This window comes from Rhinolophus sinicus, linkage group LG09, assembly GCF_036562045.2.
Source record: "Rhinolophus sinicus isolate RSC01 linkage group LG09, ASM3656204v1, whole genome shotgun sequence".
NCBI lineage: Eukaryota > Metazoa > Chordata > Mammalia > Chiroptera > Rhinolophidae > Rhinolophus > Rhinolophus sinicus.
The window spans coordinates 116,962,796-116,988,723 of record NC_133758.1 but is presented as its reverse complement, the minus strand read 5'-3'; the positions used below and the strand labels follow the sequence as shown (position 1 = coordinate 116,988,723).

Below are 25,928 nucleotides of genomic sequence, written 5' to 3'. Positions count from 1 at the left end.
GCTCTGGCGGGGTGGGTGGGCTGCAGCTGGCTACCCACGCAGGGAGGGGCTTGTCCCAACCCCAAATGCCTGCCTGCTCTTGGTCTCCTGGCCCTCCCTTGGTCAACGGGACTCAGAGCTGTGCCCCTGGCCCTGAGTCCTGAGGGGCAGCCCCCGTCCCCCAATAGGACCCGGGGGGGCATTTCTTGGCCTTACTCTGGCACCACTGGTGGGGGCAATGCAGGCCTCTCTGCCCACCCGCTGAAGAGCCTGGGCTCTGAGTGGGGTCAGCAGGATGCCACATGTGGGGGAGGGTCCATAGGGCCACCTGCATCCCAGGCTGTCACCACCCCTTGGACACAGGTGGCCGACCCAGCCCCCGGCAGATGTCAGGGCAGTCTGCCCCGCCTCCCTGGGCTTGCAACCCCCACCACCCCCAGCTCCCGCAGCACTGTGCCCTCCACAGAGGTTCGTTTTAATTACAGAACTGGAGAAAAAAGGAAGTCAGCTTACCTTACAAAAAGGTAAGGTGAGGAGGGGAGTAGAGGGAGTGAGGAGGGGAGAGAGAGAAAACAAGGTTTGGGTCAGTTCAGGCAGAAAGTGAGTCTGCGCTCGGGGTCCTGCCCGCCCTGCCCACTCGCCAGGCAAGCAGTGCGGGTTAGAGAAGCGGTGGAGGACACTCGCCCCAGGCCCCAGGCTGGGAAGGAAGCCGGCACAGCCCCCTCCCCCCAGCCCCAGAGGCTCCAGCTGAGCAGCCCTGAAGTGGGGTCTGCCTGAGCAGAGGGACAGGGTGGCCCCAGAGGGAGCACCCCTGGAGGCCACTGCCTCAGGCCGGCGCAGCAGACAGTGGGCACCTAGACCCAGAGGTGTGGGGTCCCCCTGCCGGCAGCATGAGCACGGCCTGGCCCTCAGACCTCCTGGGGCAGAGACTTGGGGTGTGCTGCCATCTCCTCGACAAGCCCTCCGAGGGGGTCCTGACGCTGCTTCAGTTTGAAAAGCTCTGGTCAGGACCCCTGATGCAGTGACCAGGCTTGGGCCACAGGGCTGCTGCCTGCTGACCACCACTCCCCTGTGCAGGCAGGCACCCATCGCCACCTCGGGGCTTCACGGGGGACATGATGGCTGCACTTGGTCAGAGGGCCTGCAGGGCCATCGGGCGCTGCCACACTGAGCACGGTTTCAGCCCCAGCCTCCTGTCTCCCCAGGAACCTGTCAATCTCTCAAGTTTCCTTCCCAGGATCCACCAGGCAGAGCTGAACCAGCAGCCTGACTCCTGGCATTCATCCCCACCCCCCGGAGTCCCCGTGGGCCTCACGCCATGAGAAGCGTCACAGGACCCCAGAGAGGGAAGGGACCACAGGCCATGCCTCTCCGTGTCCCTCAGACCATCCAAGGGTGAGACCCCCTGGGCAGCCAGACTCAGGACCAGACCCTGACACCCCAGCGGCCTTGCCCTCTGCATCCCAGGACCAGAAACACCACCTTCCTGGGGCCATGTGAAACCTCCCCTGGTGGCAGCTAAAATCGGTCACCCTGTCACTCACCACAGGGGACAGGCCAGCCCTGCAGATGCGAACTGGGGTCTCCCTGGCCAGCAGGTCTCTGACGAGCATGGCCCCTCACCTCCCCACCGACCTCGCCTCTGGTCGTCCCCAGCTCCAGCACACAAGGACAGTCCCACCTTCCCTCAAGTGGGAGTCGTGTGAGGTCTTGGAGCCCAGGCCCCTCTCTGTGTTGGCTGAGCAGCTGGCCAGACCCAGGGACTGGAGGAAAGAGGCCCATTTTGAAGGCACTTGACCTAGAGGCGGAGCAGGCAGGCAATGACCCCACCCTCCAATTCAAGATGGGCAGGTTTGGGAAGGGTTGTCCCCCAATGCCACGTGGCCTTGGCCAGTGGCAGACCCAGATGGCCCTGAGTTAGAATCAGCAAGGCCCATGTTGGTCTGAGAAGCCCAGCCCAGTGTCCCTGGCAGAGATGGAGTCGGCTCTGCCTGGTTCTCCCCTGGGCAGGAAAGGAAGCGCCTGGGTCTGGCCCTCGGTGGAGGCAGGTGGGGGCTGTGGGACAGCCCTGGGTCTCAGGAGGGTCCCTTCAGTCCCTGATTCTATAAAAACCTGCATTTCAAACCGTGCTACTCAAGATAGTAACAGTTCTGCTCCCTAACCAGTCGCCGCCCGAACCCCGGAAACAGACGGCCAGCGCCCTGGCCCAGGCGGGCAGACACCTGTCCTTTTGCTTGATTTCCCAGACACTCCTTCCTTCAACCTGCACCACGCATCTGAGCCCAGCTCCTGGCCGCCTTATTTCCTGAAAATTTACATCCCTGTCCTGGAGTGACTCCAGAATCCTATTGACTCCCGTCTACACTAGCTGGCACCTGTCTACACTAGCCGGCATGGGGAGCCTTCTCAAGCCAAATGCATTATTACCCAGCAGGAGCCGAAGTGGACCGAAGAGTCACACCTGCCCCAGGCCCCTTGGACACAAGGAGAGACGGCCACCCCACCCCACCCACCAGGGGTCCTCAGGGCCAGGCCACCGCTGCTGCCACATCTCTACAAACGTCGGTCTTCCGCTGGCCAAGGGTTGCGGCATTGCCCACAGAGAAGCCACGGCCTCGGAACTGAGACCCCCACTCGTGGGGCGCGGCCGGCTGAGGGGCTGACCTGGCAGGGAGGTCTCTTAGCCGAAAGGGCCCGCCTTTGCCTCATCCCATAGCTGGTCACCAGGAACGGCCATGCTGGGCTCCATCTGCATGCACCGACCGCCCCCAGAGCAGAACGGCGCCCGGGCGGAGCCATCCATGCACCGGCCTCATGCAGCGACGCCCGCACCCACTGGGAGGCCGGAGCCTGGCAGGGAGCTGCTCAGGCACCTGCCTTGGTCCCTGCGCCCGCTGGCAGGGCTTCACCCGGAGCCCCTGGGCTCACGTCCCCTGACCCCTGCCCCTGCCTCCCCTCAGGTGCTTCAGAAAGGCCTGGAAAATGAAGCAGACTCAGGACTGTCTTCTGGGGCCTGCCTGCCTGCCAGACACGTCTGCCCCAAGGATGGCCCTGCCCTGTGTGCCCAGGAGGAGGTGGCTGGGAACGCCGGCTCCCCGGGTTGGGCAGCCTGTATGGTGGGATGGGAACTGGGGTAGATGTGCAGGAATGAAAGGGCCAGGCCTGGGAGGGCACAGGGCTTCACCCACGTCTTGCAGCCCTGGCAACAGCATGGCCGGCCCTCAGCTGTGGCTGCCCGCCCTCGGCATGGGCTGGGGCCTGGGCTCTTGGGGAGGAATGGGGGTCCGACAGCCCTCGTGGGGGTCTGGTCAGGTGGGCAGGAGCTGGCCTGGACCTCCTGAGAGACCAGCCCCTCATGGCCCCGCAGAACAGGCTGGCAGAACCAGCGTCTCCCCTCATGGGCTTGGGACAATGTGAGGGGCTCCTGGTAGAAAGAACCAAGAGACCTTCAAAGTCATTTTCAGGGCTACCGAAGGCCCCCGGCCTGGTGCTTGCAGGGCAGACATGCACATATGGGACTCAACACTGACTGCTGGCTCCGCGAGGGGCACAGGTCAAGGGTGGGGGTGGAGGCAGGGGCAGGCCAGGCCGAGTAGATGGGGTTGGCAAGCAGCTCTGGGGGACAGGGTCTCTGCCTCTGTGCCCTTCCCCTTGGGCCCCCCCCAGTCAGGATTTGGACCCCCAGCAGCAGCCCCGAGGCTTCCTGTGGGTGTTCAAGGTCATTCAGAATGAGGCTTGTGATGGACAAGTGGGAAGAGCTTCAGAAAGCAAAGGGCTCTGACCAGAGGAGTCTCCTGACCGTTAGACTCAGGGGCCAGGACTGGGCTGGGGGCAGTTTCAGTCAAATGCATGTGGGGCAAAGCACAGTTTATGGGTCACCTAGCTTGGCCCTCCTTTAATAGGTGGGGCCTGAGGCCCTGGGACAGTGGGAGCTACCTCCCTGCCCTCGGGGTGCGCTCTGCAGGGGCTCCCAGGGCCTCTGGGACACGTCTGCAGGCCTGGCTGGCAGCTGTGGGCAGTGAGGGGAGCTGCATGCCAACAGGCGGGCACTGGTCCGAACATCTACCTTGTTCCACCAGCCCCATGGTGGTGCCGCAGGCCGCTGTGGACATTGTGGCCGGAGCGGTGGTCTGTCTGCCCACTGTTAGCACCGGGTTAGAGATGAGGGAGGGGCGGACACAGACGGGGGAGGGGCGAGGTGAGGGAAGAGAAAGACAAAGGAAGCAGAAGAAGATTAGATTCAAGGCCTAGGTGATAGTGGTTCCAGAACCCCTTTCACAGGAGAGTGAAAACAAGGTGGAGACCATAGACATTTGAAAGCATTTGCCTCCTTTCTCCTTAGAAAACCGGTGGTGCCGGCGGCGCAGGGCAGGGTATGAGGACAGGACTCGTCCTATTAGTGCTGGTGGGACAGCACCCGTCTGGCAGCACAGCAAAAGGAACAGGAGGGGTGCCGGATGCAAACGAACAGTGAGGACGATCACAGACACCTGTGTCAGGGTCACAGGTGACAGACAAGCCACAGGACAGTGAGTGGGAGGCCGCCCCCCCTCCCCGGTGACGCTATCCCTGGTGGGCCTGCCGGGGGCCCTTGGCCTCAGGGTCACTGACACCCCCCACCCCGCGCGGCCGCATGCTCCCAGACCTGCCCACCCTCAGTGACCTGGACGGCAGCTACGAACATGTCCAGAGCTCAGCACAGGCCCTCAGCCCTCCTGTCACCTCCCCCACACACAGCGGTCAGAACTTTCAGGACAGCGACAGGCCACGCAGCTGCCGACCAACACCTGGACAGACACGCAACTGCGGCAGGCGGTACAGACTCGGGTGTCAGGTGGGGACACAGGCCCGACACACAGGGCCGGGGTGTGCGCCAGGCGGCGGACCCTGCGGTGCTGCCCTTGGGGGGCCAGCGGCACAGGAGAGGGGCTGAGGGGGTGAGAAGGGCAGGTGGCTGCTGGCGGGTCATTCTGAGCCTTCCTGAACAAGGTGTTCTCACCTGAGAAATTCCGCGTGGCCAGCATGGTGGTGAGGATGGCTCCCTGGGGAGAGACACACAGCTGAGGCCTCTGCAGCTGCACCCAGACAGGCCACCCACTTACAGAATTACACGAGTGACACAACCTTGGCCCGAAGCTGCCCACTGATCACAGCTTCCAAAGCTTCAAGACCCCGGGGGCCTCTCCCTGACAGCATGTGCACACGCGCTCGGCCCGGAGTGGGGCCAGGTGCTCCCTGCCTGGAGCAGCCTTCAGAGCACAGGTCACAGCTGCTGTCGGGCTAGCCGCCCTGCCCAGTGCCACCTCCCTCCTGTCCCCTTGTCATCTGAGCACCAAGGCTGCTGTCCTTAGCACACCTGGCCCGGGCCAGAAGCTTGGCAGCCTGCTCACACTAGGAGAGCATGGCAGAGCAGAGGGCCCAGGTGTGTACCCCAGGAATACTTCACGGGTGGTGTGAGCAGCTGCAGGGGGCCAGCTCTGCACCTGGGGGCCAGGCCCACATCGGGGCACCTGTGTATCATTGAATGGGGGCACTGAGTCCATCTGAAAGGTCTGGCCTGGGACATGCCGACGAGCAGCCTCTGCGGGGGGGCTGGGACCCCCGCAGCCTCCCCTCCCCATCCCAACTCAGGGGCCCCAGGCAGGCGAGCACACATGGGCCATGGGATACCGGCCGACGCTGGGGCGGGTCTCACCTTGAGCTTCCTCCGGGCGTTAAACTTTTTCAGGCACTCCACGGTCTCCTGTCTGTGCATCATGGAAGCCACTGTGGAGCGTTGCTGTGGGGAGAGGGACTGTCACACCCTGCCAGGAGTCGCACGACGCAGCTTTGTCCCCAAGGGAGGCTGGAGGGCTCAGGGGCAGGCTCAGGGCAACAGGGACCGATGACTCAAAAACCCACCAGCATGTCCCAAGCCACAGGCCACGCAGCACCCAGGACACCGGGGCACCCGTCAGGTGTGAGGGGAGGAGCCCGGCCAGCCTGCCAGATGGGGTCGGGGTCAAGGCCACTTACGCAGACCCACGGGTGCTTCAGGGCCTCGTGGGCCGTGATGCGCTTGGCGGGGTTGATGGTAAGCATCTGGTTGATGAGGTTCTTGGCTTCGGGTGTCACGGTGTCCCACTCGGGGGATGGGAACTGACGAGGAGCCAGGGCACAATGGACTCAGAAGCCAGAATTCCCCGAGGGGTCCCATCCCAGCCGTGTCCCGGGAAGCAGGCCTCTGGGTCAGGAGGGCCCGGCACTCACGTCGTACGCCCCGGCCTTGATCTGCTGGTACAGCTTGTGCTGGTCCTCGTCCCAGAAGGGTGGGTACCCCACGAGCAGGATGTACAGGATCACCCCTGGGGGAGCCGAGGGCACAGGCTCACCCCACTGCCCCCCAGAGCAGCCGGCCTGTCCCTACGGAGCCCACAAGTGCAGCCACACGCCAGTGCAGGGGACACTATCAGGAGGAGTCAAGTGTGTGACCCCAGGGGTCAGATGTCCAGCTGCAGCACCCCGCAGCTGTGAGGCCCTCACCCAGGGCCTTGGCCGTGGCTAAGATGGGGACCGGCCTGAAGCCAGAGAGCCTGAGGGCACTGGGGACGCAGCCAGTGTCGGCAAGTGTCAGTGAGACCGTCACATGGGCAGAAGCCTAGCCACAGCCCCGTTGTCTGCCCCCCTCACCCTACTGAGGGGAGGCTCGAGGCCGGCCCCTCCCCTGCAGGATGCCCCTTCTGGCGCAGACACTGCTGAGTGCAGGGGGTGAGCTCAGCGACAGGCAGGTGAGGAGGGCTCAGCCCTGCCTGTGCCTCCCCGCTCCCCACCTCCCCGCTCTCCGCCTTCCCGTCTTACCGCATGCCCAGATGTCCACTGGCTTGCCATAGGCCTCCTTGCGCAGGACCTCTGGGGACAGGTAGCCTGGCGTGCCAGCGAACCCTAGCCAGAGAGAAGGGTGGTGTGAGCAGCCTGGGGGGCAGCCGAGCCCCGCCCCTCCCCCTGTCCAGGCTCACCAAACCACGCCTGCTGGTCCCCCTGCACCTCGATGGCCAGGCCAAAGTCCGCCAGCTTCACCGCGGCTCCCTTGCACTTGCTGGCCAGGAGCAGATTCTCGGGCTGCAGGCACGGTGACGGCGAGGTGTGTGGTTTACACCCAGGGGTCCGGGGAGGGGGGACAAAACAGAAATGACAGCAGTTTGCAGATGGGTGCACAGGTGTGACGCCACCATGTGGGTGTCCCTCGCACGGCTGAGCTTGTACCCCCCAGCCCACCCCCCAGGAGCCCCAGCTTTGCAGGGGTGGGGGGGATGGGGGGGTCGGGGGAAAGTCCACTCTCACGGTGCCACTGTGATCCCTCAGACCCAGGACAGGGAACCCGGGTGCTGAAATGAAAACTGAGTGTGCCGCCCTACAAGCCCTGGCTGCCCCTTCGTCAGAGGGGCTTCCCTCCCCTCCCTACACGGTGAGGGTCTGCCTACCGGGGGCTCAGGCACTTCCTATAGGTTGTGACCCCAAGTGCAGGGAGGAATGACTTAGGGCACTGAGGCGTGGGCAGTGCGTGCGTCCCCCCACCATGCCCGTGGGCTCGGGGCTGGGTGGAAGGGACCTGCTCTGACCTCCTGCCTGGAGGAGCAGTGCCCTTGCTCGAGCTGGAAGGGCATTTGTCCCAAACTGTGAGAGCGCAGGAGGCTGCTGCACTCTGACTGGCCCCCAGGCCCTGAGGAGGCCCTGTATGCAGAGTCCTGTGCTCTGTGCCTCTCCCATCCAGGCCTTTCCCACCGGTCTCGTCACCTCTCCGCCAGCAGCGTTCCTCCTCCCGGACCGCTCCCTGGACGCTCAGCGCCTTGGTCAGGCCACCCTCCCGACAGGCAGGCCCCCTGAGAACACAGTGCCCTTTGTGGACCCCACGCCTGTAACTTCTTTAGTAAAAGGGTATCTTTGCCTTAAGCAGCTCCGTCCATTGTTCATGTGCATCTAGGCTAACGCGCACCTTTGAAACAAGCATGACCACTGTCAAGAGAGCAAGGAGTCTGTACTGCATCCCCGCCTCGCTTTCTCACCTCCACATCATCTTCCTTGCCCCCTCCCCAATTCCAAATGCATAAAAGCTGCAAAACTGTCACTCTCCGGAGCATCTGAGTTCTTGCTTCCCAGCAATATCGTCAGTCTGGCTCAAATGAACTTGTGAAAACTCCTTAAGGTTTGGATGTTTCTTACGTGGACACGCTTTAGTGGCCCCAAGAAAGACAGATGCCACATGTTGGAAGGCAGCGAGCAGCCCTTCCAGCCAAATAAGTGGCCAGCCCCCTGCAGCAGAAACCAGAGCTTCTGACACACACTGTGCCACGCAGCCCTGCCTGCCCAGCACGGCCTGCATACCCCTGGATGCCTTGACTTTTCCAGTGTGAGTGGGGCAGGGGGCCCCAACCTCCCAGGCACCCCATATCAAGCAGTCTGAAACAGCAGGGGCAGGATTGCAGCTGGGGGCTTGACCTAATTCTACAGATCGCACGCCCCTCCCAGACGAAAGAAGCCAGTGGGACTTGCGTCCACCTGCCTCCCTCCAGCCCCTGAGGAGGTGACAACCTCTCTGCTGTCCCCACCCTCCTGCTTTGGTGGAGAACAAGCCCAGCACAGCACGCACTACTTCTGGGGCCCTTAGTCAGCATGGGGTCCTCTGGGCCGTCTGCCTTCCCACACCTGGCAAGAGGCAGGAGGTCGGCAAGGACTGCGTTAGCCCCCAGGCCTCTCGTGGGCGGGGTGACCACCCATCTCCATTTCTGTGCCTTGGCCTCCAAGCCAGCAGTCAACCACGGGTCCAGGAACGAGGTGGGGCTCGTGCCCAGTCCCCTGTGGCCCTTCCTCCCCGAGGCCCCCACATGAGGTCCATTCAGACAAGACAGTGACAGAGGGTGGGACAGGTGGATAAGGTGGGCCTGGGCGGACCACACAGCCATGCACAGAGGGGACAGGGACACGTGAAGGGCACAGGTGAGGGTCCTGGGCCTGATTCTAACGTGCCATCATCCCTAGGGCAGTCCCACAAAGATCAACTCGTATGTGAACACCCCTCGATGACCATGGAGGGTGGGACCCCATTTAGCGCCCGCACCATGGGGAGGCCCCACCCGTGGGTGTCTCAGCAGGAATGACAGGCCCAGGGCTCCACCACCCCAGATGAGCAGCCAACCCAACCTCACTTGGACAAAGCTGGAGTCAAAGGGAGGGCCTGTGCCCTGGGGGTGACAAACCCTTCTGAAAGGTCTGTAACCACTTTGCCCAGAGCTGAGCCGAGTGCCACCTTGGGGGAGAAGCTGGCAGTTGGCAGAGACCTGGAGGCTGGCCCCTCACCCTCGGCTCCAGTGGCATCAGCCCCACCTGCATAGCACCTGGGTCCCACCTGCCTGCCCGCGTCTCAGCAGGAGCCCAGAAGGTGAGACCCTGCATGCACCTGTGCTCACAGACTGAGTTTTGACAAATGCCCCCTCGGCCCTGGAGCCTGGGGACGCTGTGAGGGATGTGTGCAGACACCCATGTGCACACACCACGTATGAGCCTTCGCCCTGGGGCTCGTGCTGCCGCTGCCCCGCCCAGCCCTTCTTTTACAGGACATGCAGGGACAGACGACAGACGCCGGGCAGACAGCAGGGTGGGGACTCACCTTGAGGTCCCTGTGGACGACCCCCATCTGGTGGCAATGGAGAACCGCCTCCAGGATCTGCTGGATGCAGTGACTGCAGCGGACGGCACGTGTGTTAGTGCGGGGGGTGGGGGGGCATGGGAGCAGAGCGCCGGCCAGGAGGGGCTGCAGGGGCCCTCCCTCACCCCAGGTCAGCACAGGTACGGCCAGGACCCCTGGCCCCCTGCCTTCCCCCCTGCCAGGCCCACCCGATGACACAGGAGAACCCCTGCTCCCAGAGGGCCCCTCCCCAGGCTCCCGCTGGCCAAGCGTGACCCTGAGCTGGACGCCCTCTGGGAGGGAGGCCAGTGCTGAGCCCCGCAAGGCAGGCTGGGGGTTCCCAGGCAGGAAGAGGAGAGGGTGGGCGGGCAGACACCTGGGTCTGGGCAGTGCTGATGCTGTAGCCCCGTCACTCATGTGCCACAGCATGTGTCACTTCACTTTAATAATCGAGCATCCACACTGGTCGCCGGCTGCCGTAATGGACAGCCCAGCTCTGCAGCAGCTCTCCCGGCAGGGGCAGCCTGGCACCGCGCAAGCCCTGAGCCAGGGGCTCCCTCTAGGGTGGGAGCAGTCCCACCTTCCAGGGTTTGAATCAGAGAGAGAGGTCCAGGATGCCCCCAGGCAGGCACCTCCCACACGTGCTGCACACGTCCCCTGCACACACAGGACCCTGTGGCCTGAGCCTGCCTCCCCAGGTGGCCCCAGGTGTCCAGGTTCCAGCAGCCCCCAGAGCCAGGAAGAGGCGCCTGGGTTCCACACCACCCGTGCGGCATTACCAGCTGTGGGAGACTGGAGGGCCTCAGGCTGCCTGGAGCCCACCACTTGGGCTGTCCATCCCAGCCCCTCTGGACAGGGGGAGGGAGGACAGCAGATTCCCTCAGGACCCCTCAGCCACTGCCAGACCCTGTGGAGTGACTGAGGGTCAGCTGGAGGGGTGGGCACAGAGAAGGGGGTGACCAGCCCTCTTCCTCAGAAAGCAGTGGCCACATCTGGAGGCTGCGCGCCACCGCAGGAAGAGGAAACCTGAGTGCCCTGTGGAAGCCAGACTTCAGGATACAGTGGTGACCTAGTGCTGCGGGGTCAGCACCTGTGGGAGGGGACAGCCCTCTGAGGCCCCTGCCCTGGGCTCTCCTGCCAACCCACTTCCAAGGCCCTCGTCTACCTGGGGCAGTCCTGTCCGTCTGTCCCAGCACATGTCCTGCACTCCCGCCCGGCCCTGTTACTGCAGGCACGGTGTGGCTCCCAGCGGCTGACCCCTCAGGGGCCTGGCTCTGGTGGGCAGAGCTCAGCCGAGGTCAGGACAGGCTGCTGGACGGAGGCCAGGCCCAGCCCCAGTACTTGCCACACAGGCCGCTGACCAGGGCCCAGGGCGGCCATGGGCTCTTCCAGCACTCAGGGCGCTCTCCCTCGCAGACCCAGACTGAGTGCTGGGGCTGTCAGCGCTCACTCATAGAGTCCAGCCCCCTAGACCCCACACGGGGGCTGCGTGAGCCCCGGATGACCAGCCCCTTCCTGCACTGCTACAGCCAGACCCTGGCCTTGCCCAGGGGAGGGGGCGGGGCCTGTGGAGCCCCTGCCCTCCCTGTGCACCAGCGGCCTTCACACCCCCGGCCAGTGGTCCCTGTGCCTCAGGCTGCTCGCCAAACGCTGGAGGGACAGTGACCTCAGACCTGCCCAGACGCTGCCAATACAGGTTGCAGCTGTGGGTCAAGCGGTTCTGTCTTCCCCTGGAGGCCTTGCCCTCCAGGTCGCCCTCCTCACCCTCAAACACTGTCCCCTCTGTGTGGGTGTCTGGGCGGCATCCACCTCTGCACTAGACTGGCCTCTGACACCACAGGGATGTGTCCACTCTCTTCTCGACTGTGTCCTCAGCCCCCACTTTGCAGGAGGGTGTTCCCCAAATGTCTGCTGGAACCATGGGTCCGGCTGCTGTAGCCACTCACCAGGGGCCCCACGGGGGGGGGGGGTGAGCTGTACCCTCCGCCCTCCTCCGTGTCCCCAGGGTTCCAAACGAGCCTCCGAGATGGCGCCCGCACCTGCTGAGTCAGTACGTGGCCTGCATCTGTCCTGTGTCGCTGCCATCCAGTCCCGCAACTCTGTCCTGTCCACCCCTGGTGGCTTCGCCCCCGTGCCACAAAGAGCTGGCTAAGCAAACCAGGTTCCCCAACAGAACACTGCAGGCTGCCCTTCCCCCATGGCAAGGCTGGCGGTCTCTGGGCCCACGTGGGAGTTGCCTTACATTCTGCAGGTGGAGGGGACACCCACCTGCCTGGAAGCAGTGCATTCTGGGCAGCCCCACCCTCTGGGGACAGCTCTGGGGACCCTCCTGCATGCTGAGACCACAGCCTGAGCACAGGAGGCCGCCTGGCCAGTCAGAGGTCCTGCCTGCCTTCTGTCTTCTGTATCATCCTACCATCTTCCTCGCGCAGCCATTTTTCATGTTATGAAGAAATGAGAAAGTCACTTTCATGGTCATAAATGCTTCCAGGTGGCTGGCTGTACCCACGTGGGTCCTGGACATGTCCTCACGGCTCCAATGTCAGGCACATGCGCCCCTCCTGCCCTCCTCCCCGGGCAGCCAGCATTCTCACAGCCCCTTTCCCCAGCGCTCATGAGCCACATTGCTTTTTATGGATTCAAGAAATGGGTTCTAAGTATTTTGAACTTTGCTTTCCCAAGTTTGATAAAAGACCCCTCAGTTTCCTGACCAAATCCAGAATAAAGTCCCCAATTAGCGTCCTGGGGCAGACAAGCAGCCCCTGCCTGGCTTCCTGTGCCCCAGGGACCCCATGTGAAAGGGCTGCTGGCTAGGAAGTGCCCCCCCTAGGTCTTGGGGGGGTTCTGGCCTCAGCACAGCCCGGAGCCCTTCAGCGGGGGGTTCCCGGGGAAACAGGACCACCCGCCCTCCCAGGATGGGCTTCTCCCCAGTTCCCTGTGACGCCTGCGGTGCCCTGTCAGGCTCCCCCGTTCCACGCGAAGCACCAACACAGTGGTCAAACGCAAGTCTCCAACTCCGCGGAGGTTCCAGGACCCCCACGAAGACACACACGGAGTGTTTTCTCAGCGGGGCCAGTGACAGGCCCCCAGGAGTGTCCCTCCCTCCCTGTCGCCCCTCCTCATGGTCGAGCTGTGAGGTAACTAGGTGTTGGCAGTGGGCCCCACCGCAGAGCCCGCCCCCATCCCCTGCTCTTCTGAGCCAGTTCCAAGAGCCCCCCACCCCCCCAGGGAAGGCAGGATGCTGGCAGGAGGGATCCCCGGAGAGAAGGGGTAGAGCTGGGGACTGGAGGAGCAGATGAACAAGGGAGGAGCTGAGACCTCAGGTGTTTGGGGGCGTGGTCTGGGCGCGGGGTATGGTGGGGGCTGAGTGGGGGGCGTGTTCTGGGGGGTGTGGTGGGGTGTGGGCCGGCTTGGGGCTCCAGAGGAAGTGCCCAGAGGCTCCAGGCCCAGAGGGGGGCTAAGGCTGCAGGCGTGCCCCCTCCCCGGAGATCGTGCACAGCAAAGCAGGGAGGATGCCAGCCCCCGAGCAGTGACCAGTGGGTGCTGAGGCTCCAGATGGGGAAACAGGGCAGTGAGGGTAAGCAACCTTCCCTGGCGCCCAGGTGGCGCTGGAGGTGGAACTAGAAAGCAGCCCTCATCCTCTGACTGAGTTCAGTCCAGGCACCATTGGCCACTGGCCATGCAGTCTGATCTAGGGGTGGACAGCGGGACACTGCTCTCCTGGCCTGGCTTGCATCTGTCAGCCCAGAGCGCCCTGCCCTGGCAGCTGTCAGGATGGCCTGGGCCCAGGAGTCGCGCCTTCCAGGAGGCAGGCTCCCGCACCTGAACCTTTCCAGCCTGGCCTGGCAGAGCAGGATGCCCTTGCTCTGATCCTTTCAACTCTCCTAGGAAGCAGGAAATAAAACCAGCATCCTCCTTCTCTAGAAGGGGACAGGCCACTCTCAGTCTGTTTGCAAAGTCAAAGTCCTTCTTCAAGGAGCCTCAGAAAACCAGTCAGTGTCCCTGCATCCGGCTGCCTTCCCCATCCCAGGAACCCCCCCCCCCACCCAGCTCTGTGGGGGCCTGGGTAGGGGCACCAGGACCCGTCACAGCTTCTAGTTCACAGCTCACAGGGACTCAGGCCACCACCATCACTGACAGGTAAGGTCGCCTGTGGGTGCAGAAGCAAGTCACAAAAAGCTACTTTTTAAAATTACATTCATTTTTCTGGATTAGAAAAGTAATACATATTCATTAAAGAAAACTTTAAAAATAGACAAAGGAGACAAAAAAATTAAAACACATCCATAATACCAATGCCTAGAGAGAGCCATTGTCAGCCTTTCGTTTTTAAATGCATGTCTCCTGGCACCAGGTGGGCAGGGCAGGGGCTGACGGCCCTCAGCTATCTCCAAGCTGAGATGCATGTCAGGAGTGACATTCCTATCACAGGTCACGGTGGACCTGGCCCACAGGCATGGGGCATAGCAGGCCACCGAGGCCTTCCCTTCCTCCAGCAGCCATGCTGCAGAGCACCTCCGAGGCTGTCAGTCCCCTTCATCCCCTGGGGAGGGCTGACCCCAGCAGGAGAGCTGCCCAGGGCCCGCAGGGAAAGCCCCGCTGGAGGGAGCTCTTGTCCCTCCAGGCCCCACCTGGGAGCCTGGCCCCAGGTTCCAGGAAGGACAGCTGCCTTCCCTGTCTGCCTCTGAGGCTGTGGACCATAGACTGATGTCCAAGCGCAGGGCAGGAGGACACCCAGGGCCACACAGCTCTCCTCTTGCCACCAGCCACCCCAAGGAGAGCACCCCTCTGCGGGCCGCTCCCTCTCTGAGGAAACTGAGGAGGGTCCTGCCCGACTTGGGCTGCGCCTCCGTGCTGGTCGAGGACACAAGAGCTGCCCTCTGCTCTTTGACCTGCTCAGAGGGCTGCCAGCAGGGCTGGATGGGCAGACTGACACCTCTGATTCTGACCGCGCACTGGCCATGTCAGGGACCATGTGCACAGCAGATGTGGGCCCGAGGGCCAGGCGTGGGGCTGAGTCAGGGGTGGGCGAGAGGGCAGGAGAAGGGGGGCAGGAGGGTGCACCCACCTGGCATCTGCCTCGCTGTAGTACTCTCTCGCCACAATGTCCTCGAAGAGCTCCCCACCAGTGACCCTGCGGGAAACACACACTGGACTCAGATTCCAGAGGCCCGTGTCACCACCACCCCCATCTCGGCCAGCAGCACTATTGCACTCTGCCCTATTGCACTGTCCCCCAGGACAGATGGCTGCCGAGTACTTGCTCACATACAGCAGCATTTCACACTCACTCCACCACACGGGCCCTCGAGCTCAGAGAGCAGGTTTCACGGTCTCAGTGACGTGCCCAGAGCCGGTTGCACAGGATGTTGGTTGGGGTCCCTGCACTGTTCCCCAGGCCTTGGGACTCTAGTTCCAGGCTGAGAAGGTCTGCCCCACCCCCAGCCCCAGGGCCAGAGCAAAGGGGCCAGATGTGGCTTTGCTAGCTTTGCAAGGCCTCGGGTGTTCAGAGTCCCACCACCAGGACAGGGGATCTCTGTCCACACCCGCTCTTGCTGCAGCAGATCCAGGAGCCACTGCCTGGAGGGCCTCTGGCAGCCCAGAAAGGGTCTGGGCTGCTCAGGGTCCCCGGGCTGGGAAATGTGGGTGTCCACAGACGGCAAGCAGGGGCCAGGGAGTGGCGCAAAGCAGCAAGGGACATCCTGGGCCTGACCAGGCCCTCGCCCAGCCTGGAAAACGCTGGATCGCCTAGAGCTTCCTGCCCTGAGGGGTCCAGAGACTTCTCCCACGCTGGGGGGACCCTGCCCACTGCAGCTGCGCCCTCCTTCAGAGCCCTGTCTGCAGCTACGCTGGCCCCATGTGCTGTGGTTCCCCCACCTGTATCCAGTTCCCGTCAATGCTCTAAGGGGGGCACGGGTCGGTGTCTTCTTTGTGCCCAGAACTCAGGGCTGGCGGGCGCATGGCGAGGGCGGCCCTGGGTGTGGGCACTGTTGGAGGGGCGACCCCGGTGCGGGCGGGCTCTTAGTGTTGGAGAAGAACGAAAACCGAGGGCGTGCTGGGTCAGTGTACCCCGACGCTAGGCTAGACGCCCGTGCTGAGATCCCGTGAGACCCCCAACAACCCTGGGAACGAGGAGCTTCGGGTCCCACTTTGCCACTGGTGACAGCTGAGGCTCAGAGCAGGCAAACTGCCGAGGGAGGCAGAGCTCTGCAACCGCACACGTCTGTGTAGCTGTGTGCACACACGTGTGTGTGTGTGCGTGCATGTGCACGGGCACCAGGAGGAGGCAGTCCCAGGTCCAGCCCAGGACACACAGTTCTGCACACACAGCTCACAGGCGGGGCCCTGCTGGTGCTGAGTCCAACCACAGGGCAGGGCCCAGGAACCCGGAGGCCTTGCCTGGGACCGGGAGCCCCCTGGGTGCTGCACCCACAGGAGGCTACAGCCCATGGCCCAGAGCAGCAGAGTGGGGTTCACTGCTGGGGGCCTGGCTGCTCTCAGGGCCAGTGTCTCCTCCCGCTCTCCCTGTCCTCAGACGCTGGTCAGACAATGTGGGCAGCTCTGGGCTATAGCCACGGCCCACAGAGGAGCCCTTCCTCTGTTCCCAGGCCTGCTCCCCAAGGCCCTGTAACATTCCCAGGTGTAGGGAACAGGGAAACCCTTCAGACCCCAAATCCACAGGCTCCAAACTGCCAAGGGGCCTGCCGCCTCCTGAAGGTGATACCAACCCAGGCCAGAGACAGTCTCCCAAGTTCTGGGCCTCCAGCCATGGTCACCTGGCTGGCGATTCTAAGCAGTGTCTTGTGGGGCACGGGGGTACTGGGAAGTGGCCAAGCCCTCACAGGGACAGTCTCAGCCTCTCTTCACTGGAGGAACCCGAGTGGCCCGAGGTAGCTGTCCTTAAAGGGAGAGACCCTGCGCGCACACACACACACACGTGTGTGCACACAGCTACACAGACGTGTGCGGTTGCAGAGCTCTGCCTCCCTCGGCAGTTTGCCTGCTCTGAGCCTCAGCTGTCACCAGTGGCAAAGTGGGACCCGAAGCTCCTCGTTCCCAGGGTTGTTGGGGGTCTCACGGGATCTCAGCACGGGCGTCTAGCCTAGCGTCGGGGTACACTGACCCAGCACGCCCTCGGTTTTCGTTCTTCTCCAACACTAAGAGCCCGCCCGCACCGGGGTCACCCATCCAGGCAGTCTCGTCACCATGGCGATGGCACCCCAGCACTCCCCTGGCCCTATGACAGCCTGGAGGCCACATGGGGCTGCCCACAGCCTGTGGCCCCTTCCACCCCATGTCCCCAATGGCACTGACTCATAGACAGCTAAATATAGTGCTGCTGACAGGAGCTGTCAGGGGGCGACAGGGATGACATCACCGCTTCCAAATCCAGCAGGAAGTGAGAGGTGGCAGAGGCCCCAGATGCCTTCTCACTCCGCCCCCGCACACGCACACACGTGTAACACCACAGAAAACAGACACACATGTGCACACGTACACCCATGCTATCATAGGCATGCACACGCTCGTGCAAGCCAGTGGCGCCCCAGTCCCGCTGTGATGAGGACACCGAGGGGGACAGAGGGAGGGAGGACGGTGATCTGCTCCTGGGTCCTCCCCTTCCTCTCCCCACGGCCTCCAGCATGTTCTGGAGGTGCAGAGGGCCCAGCTCGGTCAGTGGACCCACACAGCAAACACAGAGGGTGGGGCTGGACGGGCAGCTGGGCAAGCTGACCCAGAGTCAGGGGACTGTCCCCCAGGGGCTGGGAGAGTGTGGACCCCCCAGGCCCAAGCCAAGCACTTACAGGTCGAAGACCAGGTAGTGGAAGCCTTCCTCGGAGATGCTGTCATGCAGACGTACTGTGGGGACAGAAGAGACCATGAGCCTGGGACGCGGGCAGCTGGGTGAGCTCCCGGGGGGCCTGGCCTGCCAGGGGCCTGGGCCTCCCACAGCTGGGGCAGGGGTCCCGGTGGGCAGGCTGCAGGGCTGCAGCACATCCCAGGCAGATGTCCATGGGGCGTCCAGACGCCCCTTTGCTCTCCCAGAGCGAGACCCAGGGCACTGCGGCTCACACACCAGGCCCCGGAAAGGAACCACGAGGGGCCTCCATGGACAGGAGCGCAGCAGGGACAGGCTGAGGGGCAGGACCCCCAGCGGGGACCACCCGCCCCCTGAGGCATCACTTCCAAAGCCTCAGACCTGAGAGTCAGCAGAACGGCATCGGAGCCACACACCCCCTCCTCTTGGCCTGGGCCTAGTCTGTCGCCTGGAACCACACCCGCCCAGTCATCAGCTGCCGCTTTCTGTGTGACAGGTGACAGGTGACTGGCCGAGTGAACAGTTGGGGGGCGGAGGGTGGCGGGGACACGACTTCAGCACAAAGAAGACAAGCCCAGCACCTCCTTCCCTGAGCTGGAGATGCCCAGCCCTGAACAGTAGACATTCATTCCGGGAGCGGACTCTGCCCTTCACGTCTGGAGCGGCCAGCATGGGTGCCAAACATCCTGAGAGCTTGCAGGTGAGGAGGCTGGTGCCCAGAGGGGTCGAGCGGCAGTGCACACCGGGGTTCAGACCCCAATGGAGGGGGCACTGGGCAGCCGGCCCCTCTGGCTCCAGTGCCCTCTTCCTCCCAGGGCCCAGCCACCCAGTGCCAGTACCCCAATCTGTCTGCAGTGACCCCTGACCTCGGGTCAAAGCGTGGCAGGCAGCACCCACCCAGGGACACTCCTGTGGGCCCCCCCTCCTGTGCAGGGAACCCAACTCCCGGGGGGGGGCAGGGGTCCCATTAGCTGGGGTGCTGAGAGCCTCCTTCCTGGTGGCCCTGACCCCAGAGTGCAGGTAACAGGGGTCGGGCCCCTAGCCAGCACTTGCGGGCAGACGGCGGGCCCCCCTCCTCGCCCAGGAAGACACTGGGGTCTGCGTGGGACTTAAGGCCCTGTGCACATGGACACATTTAAAAAAATATATTTTTAACATTTAAAAGATAGTTGCATATTATTTGAATGGTTTAGAAAAAACCTAGCTAGCACATCAGACCCACGATTTCACAGACAGAGCTAAGTAAAGAATGAATCGTCACAGAATCTATTTAAATAAAAACTAAGTAAATAACGTGCGGGTGGCATGCAAATAGCGTGGCCCAGTCCTGCAAGGGGCCGGTGGGGAAGCCGTGGGTGAGGATGTGGCACAGCACGGGATGGGGAGGGGGCGCCTAGGGACACCCCCACTCTGCTGGGGCCACAGCACCTCTAGGGCCTGCGCCAGGGGCTACGCGGGCGGGGGTCCCTCTTGGACCCCATCGGGAGGCCAGGGCCCAGTGAGGTGACAAATGACCAGCTGCGGGCAGAGCTGTGGGATGGATGGCTGGAAACCTCTGTCCTTTCCCCCTCCCGCACTGGTCTTCCAGGGACACCGTCCCCCGTGGTGCCCACCTGCCCAGCTCATGGGTGAACCACCCAGTGAGGCCGGGTAGGTGCAGTCCCAGAAACCAGGAGGTGGGGATACACCATCACTGAGTCAGGCTGGGGGAGAGAGGGTTGGTGTGCAGAGGGGAGGCTGGGGGGTGGGGGGGCTGAGGGAGAGGCTGGGGGGCCGCTCTGAATCGAGGCTGATGACTCTTCTTGGTCCCACAGGGTGTTGGGCCCAATTTAACAAGGCTATGGAAGAGTCTGTCTGCCCTGCCCTGCTTAATTTCTGTCACCCCAGGGCCCCTGGAGGCAGCAAGGGAGGTTTGGGGCCTGCTGCCTGCTGAGCGGCAGCCTCTGAGCCCCGGTTACAGGCTTACAGAGGCTCTGCTGCAGACGTCTCTGTGCTGGGGATTCTGGAGGCTGCGAAGGTGCCACCTGAGGTCTCTCGGGCAGTCGGATGTAACATGGATGTGTGGGAAGGGCCCCTGTGGGTCATGCCTGCGCTGACGCCCAGGAAGGCCCAGCCTGACCCACCATGTACCCACACGAGGCACTGCAGAGGGAGGGCCACATGGCTGCCTCCTCTGCCCAGGTCCCACCTGGTCTCTGAAGAGAAACTAAACCACTGGGATGGGAGGCTCTGCCTGTGCAGCTGCCACTTGGGCCCAGTCCGTGTCCCCCACTCCCAACGTGACAGCTCAGCCCAGCAGACACCCCGTGCCGACCCTGTGGTTGTGAAATGCACCCAAAGCCTCTGCTGTTCCACCTGTAAGAGCCTGGCTCTCTGCTACCCGTGTGTGGCCTTCAAATGAGGCAGGATGGCGACCTGACTAGATCAGAAAAAGGCATGGCGATTCCTTCAAAAGCTAACATAGAGCCAGCACATGGCCCAGCAGCTCCGTGCTGGCCGCACACCCAGGGCGTGGGGTGGGACTCACACACCTGAACAGCGTGTCCAGGACTGCGCCCGCCACAGCAGCCAGCAGGCCGAAAAAGCCAGATGCCAACAACGGCTGGCGGATAAGCCAAGTGGGGCCCATGCATACTACACACTCGTGAAACAGCCCAGGACGTGGGGGGCATTCACACCCCCAAAACAAGGAGGCTGAGTCTCAGAGACCAGCAGCTGTGAGTGGGGAAGCCGAGCTCTAAAGCCAGGTCTGTGCCCTCCAACCCCAGCAAGTCACCTGGCAAAAGAGGGGGCTTGACAGCTACGCCCTGCTCTCCCCGGGTGTCATCTTGGTTCCTCCCAGGACGTCCCACTTTACAGAAAGGGAAACTGAGGCTCCTCCACTCCACTCACCCTGAACACAACTACTTCCTGAGTCAGCCAGGACCAGAAGGGTGGCCCAGGAGCACTTCTGTTCAGAGTTGGGGCTGGGCAGACACCAGTCACAGAGCGAGGGGCTCCCCTCACATCCCCCTAGAAGTTTCACTGCTATCCACTCCTCAGAATTCACAAAGAATGTTCTGTCTGAACCCAGTCTCGTCTTCCCCCCATGTTCTGGAATGTTCCATCTGAACCCCACAGTCTCCTCTGCCTCTCCCGTGCTCTGGAATGAAGCTGCTACAAAGACTTGAGGGACCGATGAGAACTGACTCAGAACCACACTGAGCATCTAGAATGGCAGGAGGCGTCCTGTTAAAGAACTGTCCAAAAACACCAACTTAAAGAACACCTGGGTCTTCGCCTGAAATAGCTCAGAATGGGGCCCACCTGGTTGGTGATCAGGGGACACAGGGGAGGAGGGTCAGCAGGCGCCTGGTGGAAGAGGTCAGATTGGAGCTGACCGTCTGTTAGAACATCCCCCAGCCAGTGAAGTGGGGGCTGGGTGCCTGTGGATCCTGTGCCAGAATCCCAGGTGCACAGGCAAGACTCAGATTCTTGGGCCCCCAGGACTGAGTCAGGCTTTCTGGGGGCAGGTCAGGAATTTTCACACTAGTGATGCCAACAGACTCAGCCTTGAGATTAAGAAGGCATGGGCCCAGGCCCAAGGGCTGAAGCAGCCCCAGGTACCCAGCACACAGGAGACTGGCCTCCCCGCCCTCCACCTGCACCGTCTGGGGTCTGGGTCAGGACAGCAGGAGAAAACCCAGGGTCCTGGAGTGGCACCGCCAAAGGGGCAGGGGCTCCCAAACAAGCCACTCAGTATTGCCTGACATTTGTTTGAAACGGTCCTGGCCCCTCCTGGCACAACTGGCTCTTTGGTGGGAGATGCTCCCTGGTGCTGAGGGCCATGTCCCCTCAGGCCTCTTGGCTGCTTCCCAGCATAGGCAATGCCCAGAAGTCCTTCAAGGGACCAGGGGTGGAGGACACATGTGTGCTACACTCCACAGGGTGGCAGGTAGGGACCAACACAGAGCTGCAGGGGCGAGGGGCCCGCAGGGAGGGGTGACCCCGGAGGGGTCAGCATGGCCTGGGCTCCAAGCAGCAGCTATGACTGTACCACACACAGATTTGTTCTGAGGGTTCAGAAAGAAGGGACCCACCGGGCAGGGTGGTCACACCCCGAGGCCACAGCCTGGCTCCTGAGGCTGTGCTCGTCCCTGAGGGGCAGCTGACTGGTGGGACCCCCCGGACTGCAATTCTGGGGGTCTGGGCTGGTGGGGATGGCAGAAGTTCTGCAGAACCAGACCTCTGACTTCAGGCCAGGGCCGCGCCTGGTGTGGTCCTCAGTTTCCAACTTTTTTTCTTTGTAATTGAGCATCTTGTGGCTTTTCTAGAGCCACAGGGTGTGCAGGCTCCTGAACGTTTCTAGGAAAGTTACAGCTTGGAGTTATGGGGTGGTGAGTAGGGACCCACCTTGGCAGCCCAGCCTTGGTCTCTGGCAGGGGCTGCCGACCCCAACGACCCCTCCAGGAGGAGGGCGGGACTTCAATGCAGAGGGAAGGGAAGGCTCTGGCATCTCTGGAAAGGACAGGCTGCCACTCCTGGGAAGGACCCCCCCACCTACCGACCCACTCACCGATGTTGGAGTGCTTCAGAAGGCGGCAGATTCGAGCCTCTCTCTCCAGCTTCTGGTGATCTGGGGACAGAAAGGGACAGGTGTTACCTCTTGCCCCAGCAGCCCATCACCGCCCATTCCCAGCGCCACCCAGGTCACCGTATGCTGACAGGTCGCCAATCACGAGACTCAGCCAGGGGGCCCCACCGCCACCTGCAGCTTTCACCTGCTGACAACCTGCAGAGGGGATGTGTCCAGGGCCCCGGCAGCAGAGCTGGGGCAGGAAGCCCTTGGGGGTGAGGCCCACAAGGAAGGGGAAGGTCAGCTGACTTGGGGCAGAGTTTCCCCACGGGGTTCAGGAGGACGAGCTGCTGTGTATTAGCAGCAGAACTGACAGCACCGGTTTAATCCTTCACTCACTCATCCTAACTCCACACTCCAGAGCTTCTGCTGACGCCTCATTTGTTCTCAGAGGTGGCTGTCTTGTCAGCCTGGGCCTCAGGTGGACCGTGGCTGGACATCTAGGAAAGGGCTGGGACCTGAACCCCCACCCCACGCACAAATCCACAAACCAGGGCGAGTTGGGCGGTATTTATGCAGCGGTGGCAGGAGGAGGGTCTCGCCCCCAGGCGCAGGGCCTCCGTTCCACAGGGCGCCCCAGGACTAAGCGATTATCAGCCCAAAATGTAATATTCGAAACAGAGTGCAGGAGGATTTTAGAAGCTAACGGAGACTTTAATAGCAAACAACTGAAAGAACCTGCGTTTCCACTGACCAGCGCGCGCAGAAGTAAACGTGGCTCCACGCACACAACAGGACACGCCCATCACACTGTGCACATCACCCGACACCCCACGCAAGCCGAGTGGGACGAGCGGCTCCCAGGGAGAGCCACACTGCGGCACTTACACACGCAGACGCATGCAGACGCCCCCACGCACGCACACTCGTGCGCCGGCGGGCTGGGAGGGCCGCGGTCCTGAACGCACATCTACTTGCAAACACGCAGGTCCCTTTCCTGAGCGGGGAAGTCAGACCTGGGAGGAACGGCTCCGGGGACGCTGGGGCGTCCGGTTGGCTGGCCCTCCTTCCGGACGAGCGCTGGAGCTTCCTGCGCTGCTCACCTGGCGCCACCCCGGCACCGGGGGAGCCCTGGCCTTCGCGGCCGCGCCTGCACACCCCACGCAGCAAACCACAGGGCCGTGCGGGGTGGTGTGGCGTTGTCGCGTCCGGCTGTGGTGGGAGCCAGGCCATCGCCAGACAAGGCACCGGACCCCCGCCAGGACGCAACAGCGGCCGACAATCGCCACAGAACAGCGTGGGTGGGTCTGCTTTCCCACCACGTGCACGACTGGAGGGGGGCGCTCCGTCTACATGAGGCCCAACTCCAGAGGCGCAGAGTCTGGTGTCTGACATGCCGCCTGCCCCTCCCTCGGAGGTGCGGCGTGGTGGCATCACAGGGCAGGTTTTCTCTATCGTAGTGCTTTTCAATGTATTGTTCTGAACGTGCTTCAAACAGACAAAGCTGCACGAGCAGCGCGGTACGCAGACAGCACTTTTGTGCAGTCGCTCCCCTGCCACACATACCCCTCGTCCTTTGGTCCTTTGTCCAGGGGGTGGATTGGTGTGTCGTAATGACAAGGAAATTCTCAGTGCAGTCACCCTAGGCAGATAGGACACTCGAATGCAACCTACAGCCCATATCCCAATTTTGCCAACTGTCCCAGCAATGTCATCGCTGATGCCCCCATGTGGGTGGCCCGCCTGTGTGTGGACGGGGCCAGAGTGAGGCTGAGGTCAGAGGGACCCAGGATGGTACGGGGTGGTTCTCTTTAGAAAAATTGCCTGATTTCCGTCATAAATAAAAACCAGGAGAAAAATGCATGTGGGAGCCTGTCTTGGAAAAGTACATAACTTAAAGGACTGTATTTTATTATTGAAATCTGTCACCGAGGGCAGAGCCCCATCCAGAGGCCTCCACCTGCTCCTGAGTGTGTTTGGGGAGATAAATTATTTGCGTGGGGCAGAAGGGCGCTGGTGTCCACCCCGCCAGGGCTTCACTGGCCCTCCCGCCGTCACCTGTCTGTCCAGCACAGAGGCACCGCTCTGCGCATGTCCCATCTCCATGGTAATAGTGCTTCGTGGGGGGGGGGCAGAATTACGGGTTGTTTTATTTTATTCTTTGTATTTTTTCACCAACTTTGACAATGATCTTGTGTTACTTTTATAATTAGGCAAAATGTTGTGTTTTAAAAATAGTTTGATCCTGTCTCCAATGGGCACAAATTAAATATGATTAGGGTATGTTGTGAAACCTGCTATGGTGACATCAGCCCTGAAATTAGGAATAAGGTCATTACATGACCTCGGAGGGACAGGAGGGGTTGGGGGGAGAGGCCCATCCTGTGACAGGCACGTGGCGTGGGAGGAAGAACCCAGCTTCCCAACTCCACCAACATCTTATGACTGTGCACAAGTCAGGGGTTATTTCTGAAATTACAAAACCATAAACCCCGTGATGGACACGGTTAAGTCAGTTGAAGTTAACCCATCCCAGTTCACAAGAAGTGTGTCCCGGGTCTAAATCATCAGCTGGCAGGCAGCAGGACGTGGCATGGGCTGCGACCCCGAACACACCCTCGGACCTGCGGCCCACCTGGGACCTGCTGGACTCAGGAGACAGAGGACATGGCCAGAATGCTGTCCACCCTGCCGAGGGCCCGTCAGAGCCCTGGGACCCCAGCCCGGCCCCTCCTCCTGTGGGAGGTCCCCAAAGTCCTCATGTGTGGCCAGATCCTGCCATGGCCAGCGCAGTGGTGTCCTGTCTGGGCAGGCCGTGAGCTACTACAGGAGGGGTTCCACAAGCACCTGCCAGGGCTGTGGGAGCTGCAGGGGCTGAGTGATCAGGCTGGCCTTGAGCCCCACCATAAAGTCAAAAGGGCCCTCCTGGGGGTGTGGCCACGACACCCAGGGGCTCCGAGGACCGAACGCCTGCCCACTCATGGCCTCGCTGCCACGGTCACAATGGTCATGTCACAGGCCCCGTAAACACCTGCACAGGTTGTGGACCCAAGAATCCAGCCCGCCTGACACCCGCTGTGTGCTATTCCCAGACGGTGTTGGCTCCCCTCTCCCTGGCGGGTACATGTCAGACCTGCCTGCATCACCCCATGCGTGTGCTGACTCCAGGACTGCATCTGCCATCTCAAGTTTTCCATGGAGGGGTCTGAGGGCTGCCTCGGAACAGGAGGTGCACACAAGTGGAGGTGGGAATGAGGGCACAGGCCAAAGAGAGGCCCCCCACCCTTCTCAGCTGCAGACCTGAGGCAGCACTGCTGGGGTCCCAGGGACCAGGGGACACAGGTCCTGGGTCACAGGGTGTGGCAGTGCTATGAGCCCCAGGACAGTGGAGTCAGCGGCCCTGATGCTGCTGTGGGAGACTCAACGGGGACAGAGAGTGGGGTTTTGGAGGGATTTGCTGTTCGTGGGGAGAAAGACCCCAAAAGGGAACTCCTGAGTTTAGGCACCTCTTAAATGCTTGGCACATTACAAACCCACACCCCACATGCAGATAAGTCTCAGTGTATATGGCCAACACGGAAGCCAGAGGTCTGGACCAATCTTGCATACACGCACGTGACACACATGTGACACACTTACACACCTGCTCCTGCCAGGGGGCTGGCGAAGGCATAAAACAAGCTGTTTACTTTTCCTGCCATAGAAACACCCACATATAAAACACCCCATCATTCATACCCGTAAAAATGCTTATCAAACACAAGAGCTTTACTCAGACACTCCAGCTACACTGGACCTAAGATTCCCCAGCAGCGTCCCCACAGGCCGGGTGACCGCCTGAACCCCTCCATCCTGAGCTCCACCTGCAGCTCCTGCAGCCACTCCAGGCCTGCCAGCTTTGCTGGGTAACCCCA

The 25,928-nt window shown here is 62.1% G+C and overlaps 1 protein-coding gene across 29 annotated transcripts in view; it reads right to left on the bottom strand.

The window, feature by feature from the left end:
• Positions 1 to 25,928, bottom strand: part of CAMK2B (calcium/calmodulin dependent protein kinase II beta) — a 67,752-nt gene that overhangs the window by 11,202 nt on the left and 30,622 nt on the right. For 20 of the 29 annotated variants that reach the window (XR_012489407.1, XM_019731652.2, XM_074312114.1 and 17 more), the window contains 11 exons: positions 22,015 to 22,074; positions 17,446 to 17,500; positions 14,709 to 14,774; positions 9,623 to 9,695; positions 6,975 to 7,077; positions 6,817 to 6,900; positions 6,229 to 6,323; positions 5,995 to 6,117; positions 5,675 to 5,758; positions 4,979 to 5,021; positions 4,046 to 4,120 (listed from right to left, as the gene is read on the bottom strand). Coding sequence is in view for 28 of the 29 variants with exons in the window: in XM_019731652.2 (XP_019587211.1) it covers positions 4,046 to 4,120; positions 4,979 to 5,021; positions 5,675 to 5,758; positions 5,995 to 6,117; positions 6,229 to 6,323; positions 6,817 to 6,900; positions 6,975 to 7,077; positions 9,623 to 9,695; positions 14,709 to 14,774; positions 17,446 to 17,500; positions 22,015 to 22,074 (861 nt within the window). In the remaining variant the exon portion in view is untranslated. The remainder of the gene's footprint in view (positions 1 to 4,045; positions 4,121 to 4,978; positions 5,022 to 5,674; positions 5,759 to 5,994; positions 6,118 to 6,228; positions 6,324 to 6,816; positions 6,901 to 6,974; positions 7,078 to 9,622; positions 9,696 to 14,708; positions 14,775 to 17,445; positions 17,501 to 22,014; positions 22,075 to 25,928) is intronic. The other 9 variants (XM_074312116.1, XM_019731647.2, XM_019731645.2 and 6 more) reach the window with 1 other exon arrangement.